A 7,500-nucleotide genomic window follows, 5' to 3' on the forward strand; every position below is an offset into this window, starting at 1 on the left:
GACAAACACAGAGAAACATTTACAATTGAATGTAGGAATATATTTGCAGTCTTAGAGACTTTTAAAGACAATGAACAGATGATTAACGAAGAGTGGTGTGATATAAAAAAAGATAATCGGTCACTTGGCGGTAAAGTTTTGGGATATGGAGTTTCAAAAAGAAAGCCATGGATATCAAATGATACTTGGGATACTATAAAAAGGAGAGACAGAAGTTGATTGCTGAAATTTTTCAAGGAAGTAATGAAAACTACAAGGTAGAGCATGCTAAATAGCTCAGTATTGATAGTGAGGTCAAAAAGAAAAGCCATAAATGACTGGAGAGAATATTTAGACAGGAAAGCTGATAAGGCTGATAAGGCTAAGAATTCAAGGAGTGGCTAGGTGTACGATCTCTCATAGAATTATCAATGAAATCTCAACTGGGGCAAAGAAGAACAAGCATATACTCATCATAAAGAGAGATTGATCTGTTGTGACAAAAAAAAAAGAAGAAGAAAGACAACGTTGGATGGAACACGTTAGTGAGGTCATGAATAGGAGATATGAAGGGAATAATTTGATTGATATTCATGAGGCTGATGAAGACTTTGATGTGCCCAGAAAATGAACTCAGTGTATTTAAAGTTAAAGCTATCATTAAAAAACGTGGAGGAGATGGAAAACCTAGACTACTTAAAAAAGAGTATTTTGTAGAATGAGACATCAAGAGGTAAACCTGATGAATGGGAGTTAGGAGTGTTGGTGAAAATAGCAAAAGAGCAGTCAAACTAGTTGCAATAATTACAGAGGCATCACAATTACTGTACGTAAGTTGTCATGAAAATATGTAGTATGTTTATTCTAAAGAGGCTAGAGAGAAAGACTGAAGAAAAGATGGGAGATGACCAAGCAGGATTTAGAAAAGGTAAAAGTTGTACTGACCAAATTATCATTTTGAGACATGTTGTACAGCAATGAGTAAAATGTAGAAACCCAGTTTTGATGGCATATGTGGACTATGGAAAAGCCCTTGATAGTGTGCAACGACCAGTTTTGTGGAGTCCTTCGTTATTATGGAGTTCCTACTAAATTTGTAAATTTGATTGCGTCTATTCATGAGCATAGCAAGTGCAAAGTTAATGGAGTTAGTGGAGTCCTATCAAATTAATTTCCAGTGAATAGTGGAGTACTCCAAGAGAATGTGTTGTCACCTATGTTGCTTATCCTCTTAATGCATAGAACAGTAGGGGATGGTGGAGAAGGATTGGACAAGATTGGTAATAGGAAATTAGCTGACCTAGAGTATGCTGATGACACTGTCCTTATTAGCAGAACACCTCCAGATATCTAACTGGGCTCCACAAGGCACTAGAAGAGTTGAAAGACCCCGGCCTACATGGCTGAGGACTATGAAGCGTGAAGTAGACGATGAATGGAGAATTATTGAATTAAAAGGTCAAGATAGAGACGACTGGCAATATCTAATTGAGGCCCTTTGTGTCAATAGGCGTAAGAGATAATGATTGTGTACATACACACAAACATACACACACATATATATATATATATATATATATATATATATATATATATATTATATATATATATATATATGCACACACTTATCTGACACACACACACACACACACACACACACACACACATATATATATATATATATATATATATATATATATATATATATATATATATATAAACACTTATCTGAAACACAGGTTGACACCTTTCTTTATGCCTTAACACTAAAGCATGAAACAATTTTTTGGTTTCACTTGCTGTTAATATAAATACGTGTTCCTAGCTTATGCAGAAATTCGTTGTAAACTGACTGTTGACAGGCACGACACCAATACGCATCAACTGTAAATTCAACGATCTCATTCATATTTAATACAATTCAAGACATACGGAACACATCAAATAAATTGCAAGATTGGTATGCCTTTCACCAAAAAAAAAAAAAAAAAAGAAAAAAAAAAGGATATGGCAATATCTCTCGTGTGCAGAATTCAATATACACGATACATCTGAAATAGATTCCCAAACTAAACGCTTTCCTGCAAGGCAAAAACAAAAATAAAAAATAAGGTGATGAAAAAGATCTGTAAGAAAATCGTCTTGAAATCCACGTTAGGCAGAATGCTAATAGGGAAGGACTTCCTGTTGAGTGAACCTATAATCATTACGTCACAATCCACAACGGACTAGGATCACCTAACAGTGCAAGTAAGCAAGTGATTGAATGCAAATGTTTCGCAAGGACTTGATGAATTCACAACATATTGTAAACTACTGAGACTGCATATAACATGAAGGTGTGTGCCAATCACCTTTCATTCATCTTACCATACAAATAAACGGGGATATGCCAGGTTTCAACTACCAAATTAGCTATCACCATTAAGTTATCATTTATCATTGTAATTCAGAAAGAAAATACTACCATTTTACAGCGTTTTAAAGCTTTCAAAGCTTTCATTACCAGTTACATGATGTACTCAAATCTCCAAGCAATATATCTCCATCTGTTCTATTCATTACAAAATCCATGAGGAGGATAAACAACATAGGTGAAAACACATTCCCTTGGAGTACTCCGCTCTCCACTGGAAATTAATTTGAAAAGTCTCCATTAACATTAACTTTGCACTTGCTATGCTCATGAACAGTCTTAATCAAATTTACAATTTAAGAGTAATTCCATAATAACGCAAGACTCCAAAAATTGGTCTGTGCACACTATCATAGGTTTTTTTCATAGTCCACAAAGGCCATCTAAAGTGGATTTCTAAATTTTACATATTGCTGAACAAGTCTCAAAATGAAAATTTGGTCATTGCAACTTCTACCTTTTCTAAATCCTGTTTGTTCATCTCTCAGCTTTTCATCAATCTATCTATCCAGTATCTTTACAATAAGCATACTATATATTTTCATAACTGATGTAAATGTTATGCCTTTGTAATGATTGCAATCACTCAGGTCTCCTTTTTTTGCCATTTCCCAATTCATCAGGTTTTGCCTCTTCATGCCACTCTCTACAAAATAATCTTGTAAGTAGTCTGGGAGTCACTTCATTTTCGGCCAGTATCATCTCAGCTGTTATTCCATCATATCCAGGGGCTTTCCATCTCTTTAGTGTTTTGAGGATAGTTTTCAACTTCAAACACGCTGCATTCATTCATGGGCACATCAAGTTCTTCATCAGCTTCAGGTATATCAATCAAATTATTACCTTCATATCTCCTATTCATGACCGCACTAAAGTGTTTCATCCAATGTTGTCTTTCTTCATCAAAAACTGTTATAATAGATCCATCTCTCTTTTTAATGGGTATATGCTTCTTCTTTGCCCCATAGAGATTTCATTTATAATTCTATGAGCAATTCTCATACCATAGCCATTTCCTGAATTCATAGCCTTGTAAGCCTCATCTGCTTTACTGTCTAAATATTCTCTCCAGTAATTAATAGCTTTCCTTTTGACTTTACTATCAATACTGGAATACTTAGCATCCTCTACCTTGTAATTTTCATTACTTTCTCGAAAACATTCTACAATTAACTTCTGTCTATCTCCTTTTTATAGTATCTCATGTATTATCTGATATCCACGGCATTCTCCTTGTAACTATGTCCCAAGACTTCACTACCAACTGAGTGATGTATGTTCTTAATATCACGCCATTCTTCATTAATTGTCTGCTCTTCATCTCTTACTCTCTGAAATTGCAAAACGATTCCTACATTCAATTGCAAATGTTTCTATGTGTTCTTCTTCTTCTAAAAGCTTAGTTGTATCAAATCTAAGTATTCTATCTACCTTCTGTAGGTGCTTTCAGTTTTAATTTCAGTGTGGCAATGAGGAGCTGGTGATCACTATCAATACCCGCACCTCTATAGCTTCTTACATTTCTCAAAGTCCTCCATCTCTCTTCATTAATGGCAACGTGGTCTATTTGATTTTTGTAATTGCTACATGGCGAAGTCCATGTATACTTGTGGATGTCCTTTTGTTGAAAAAGAGTACCTCCAGTGACAAGACTTTTGGCTGAACAGAAACTTATGAAAAGTGCTCCACTTTCATTTGCAACTTCGGCAAGACCCTCGCCACCCATCACATTCTCTAACCCTTGATTATTTCTTCCGACATAAGCATTGAAGTCGCCAATCACAATTTTCATAACTCATCTTTCCTTTCTTCAGAGGAATCATTTGTTGGGGCATAGCAAACTATAATTCTCATATTGCAGTGCTTTAATTTGAACTTTGTTAATAACAATCTACTATTTACAGCTTTCCACTCGGTTAATGCCTTTTCTGCTCTTGGTGTCATCTTCATTCCCACCCCTTCTCTTCCAACTCTGTCTGATCTTCCTGAGTAGATATATATATTGCCTTGGTCTAAAGTTTCCTTAACAATCCACTTACAACGTTTTTAACTTAGGGCCAAGCTATCCAAACTATATTTCATAAATCCTCTCTCCACTTGCTGTAACTTCCCAATCTGATTTACAGTTCTAACATTCCAATTACCTGTTTTAAAATTTCTTTAGTATTTATAAACCAAGAGATTCTTTGCACCCCGCTACACCCTGACTGGGGGCCATTCTTTCATCTTCTCTTTTCATGACTGACTAAATCCATATATAGAGGATTCAGTCGCTAGATACATCAAAGGATAGCTAGTTCCTTGTGATGCGCAGTGCCTATGTAACTAAGGCAAGTGACCCCTGCCAGTCCATACTAATTCTAGTAAGATCAACTGCCTGGCATCAGGGGTAAAAGCCAAAGAGACAGTTTGTCCATCGCCTTAAACCCAATCCGTCACCCTGCTGCCAGTGACTTCATTGAGATTTAGAATGGCAATTCCTCCACACCCAAAGTTCTCATTACACCACCAAGTTGCTCATCCAGTTATACAAGTATGTATGTATGTATATATATATATGTAGTATATATATATATATATATATATATATATATATATATATAGTTATATATATATGTATATATATATATATATATATATATATATATATATATATATATATATATATATATATATATATATATATGTAGTTATATATATATACATACAAGTATATGCGTAAAATATAGAACTCCACTTTTCATGGCATATGGGGACTATGTAAAAACCTTTGATAGTGTTCACTGGCCAATTTTAGGGAGAGTTCTGCGTTATTATGGAATTGCTCTTAAATATGTAAATTTGATTAAGTCTGTTCATGAGCATGGCGAGTGCAAAGTTAATGTTAATGGAGTCCTATCAAATGAATTTTCAGTCACCTATGTTGTTTACATTCCTCAAGTATTTTATTATGCATATAACAGTCAGAGATGGTGGAGAAGGATTGGACTGGATTGGTAATATTAATTTAGCGGACCTAAAGTATGCTGATGATGCTGCCTTTGAGGTTGGGCTGAACGTTAACAGAAGAAAGCCAGATATCAAGAGAACGGAATATGCAATAGTAGATGAAATTTCATTGGAAGGAGAAAGGATTAATGACGTAGAATCATTCAAGAATTTTGGAACTATGATATCCAATATAGGGTCTTTTGAATTAGAGCTTAGTGGAAGATTGAAAAAAGAAAATCAAACAATGGCTATATCAGGTAAAATTTAGAAATCAAATCGCCAGGAATTACATAAAAAATCAGACTATATCAGTTTAGTGAGATCGGTGTTACTCTATGGACATAAGTCATGGTATGACATTGAAACAATTGCCAATAGATTTAGTAAATTTGAGAACAAAGCCCTCAGTAGGATATTGGGAGCTAAATAGCAGGACAGGATAAGAAATTAAACTATTAGATAGATTAATCGAGTGCCAGATGTGGATGAGATCATGGTGAGGGGTAGATGGAAATAGTTTAGGCATGCTCTTCACACTCCCCAAGAGGGATTAGTTCACCAAACGTTCAGCTGGGTTCCACAAGGCACTAGAAGAGTTGGAAGACACAGACCTATATGGCTGAGAACTATGAAGCGTTAAGTAGGAGATGATGATGAAGAAGTATTTAATTAAAAGCTAAAGATAGAGACGACTGGCGAAATCTAACTGAGGTCCTTCGCGTCAATGGGCATAGGAGGAGATGATGATATAAAAATAAATGAATGAAAAAATAGATAAATATATATAAAAATATATATATTTACACATATATATACATACAATAAATAAATAGCTATATGTATACATTTATATGTAAATATATATACACATATATATATATATATATATATATATATATATATATATATATATATATATATATATATATACTCGCCTGAGACAGAAGGAATCGACTACAAGAGAAATGAAGCATTCCGGGTGATAAAAAGCAAGCCAGATGAGAGGGGGATGATGATGGCGGGTGAGTGGCCGGGGACTAAGTATAAATGTTAGCCGGGAAATAACTCGAACAAAATACAATTATTCGCCATTATTAATGTTCAAAATGTGTACGTACTCTTAGTACTGTATGAGAAGAAAGGTCATAAAATAAACGAGCAACCTTCCACATAGTAGAAGGGATATATATCTGTAAAGACAAGAGGTACGAGTAAAAACGTGGAATAAAATGTATGTAAATACATAGATGAAATATATACTGGACATTTCATTGATTTGAAAAGTTCCACCTCTCTTTAAGGGAAATGACAAAATATCAGAGTATGTAATCTTGTGAGTTTTTTTTTTTTTCTCTGCTTCGCTCAAACATTTATGTGGGAATTATGTTAAAGCAGGCAAAAACTCCTGATCGTGTCATTCAATATAAGACGAGCATTCATCTTGTATTTGTATAATCCCATCATCATACTGGTTATTTCATTTTGTAAATATACATTGAGTTTACACGTTACAAAAATACTTTAACAATTTGAATAAGTAATCTTTTTTCATCTTATTGGATTTAATCTTTTTAATGAACATCACAGCAACTTTAACCGAAAGATTACACTTGATAAGGAATTCTTAGAACTACTAACGGCACTGATATGCAGTGATCGGAAACACAAGATAACTGAAAACCAATGTAAGCTGATAACATGAACATTGTGTAGAAATCCGATAGAAGATATTTAATAAGAGGAGCAACACCCTGCTGTGATAGTGTTATAAACAACGAGGGCTAATTACATCATAAGACTTTCAGACAAACTATTCATTCAAAGATTTATGTAGAGGAACCATTCTTCATTCTTCAGAAATTCTTGGTCATAAAACCATGTTCGATACTCTTATCAATAAAAAGTAATAAACGTAGCTATCGGCCCTTATCTTATCTTTATCTTTCAAAACAAAGGCCACAGTCAATTCGTAAGTGTCCCAGTATACCTTAACCCCTTTCACATTCATTCACGATGTAGTGACAAAAGACCATGGTATACAGGGACTTATTTGTAACAATTCGCCATGAAGTTCACAGCTGCTACGATCATAGTATTTGGCGTTACTGTTGCCG

General features: G+C 34.4%; 2 protein-coding genes across 4 annotated transcripts in view; one reads left to right on the plus strand and one right to left on the minus strand.

The window, feature by feature from the left end:
* The window catches only part of LOC137615243 (excitatory amino acid transporter 3-like), a 1,014,688-nt gene that overhangs the window by 585,424 nt on the left and 421,764 nt on the right, over window positions 1-7,500 (minus strand). The gene's annotated exons all lie outside the window — the stretch shown is intronic.
* LOC137615238 (uncharacterized) overlaps window positions 7,310-7,500 on the plus strand; it is a 56,204-nt gene continuing 56,013 nt past the window's right edge. The window contains exon 1 of one of the 3 annotated variants that reach the window (XM_068344943.1): window positions 7,310-7,500. This exon is cut by the window's right edge and continues 30 nt beyond it. In XM_068344943.1, coding sequence (XP_068201044.1) covers window positions 7,452-7,500 — 49 coding nt within the window. In that variant the 5' untranslated portion in view covers window positions 7,310-7,451. The other 2 variants (XM_068344945.1, XM_068344944.1) reach the window with 2 other exon arrangements.

This window comes from Palaemon carinicauda, chromosome 21, assembly GCF_036898095.1.
Source record: "Palaemon carinicauda isolate YSFRI2023 chromosome 21, ASM3689809v2, whole genome shotgun sequence".
Taxonomy (NCBI): domain Eukaryota; kingdom Metazoa; phylum Arthropoda; class Malacostraca; order Decapoda; family Palaemonidae; genus Palaemon; species Palaemon carinicauda.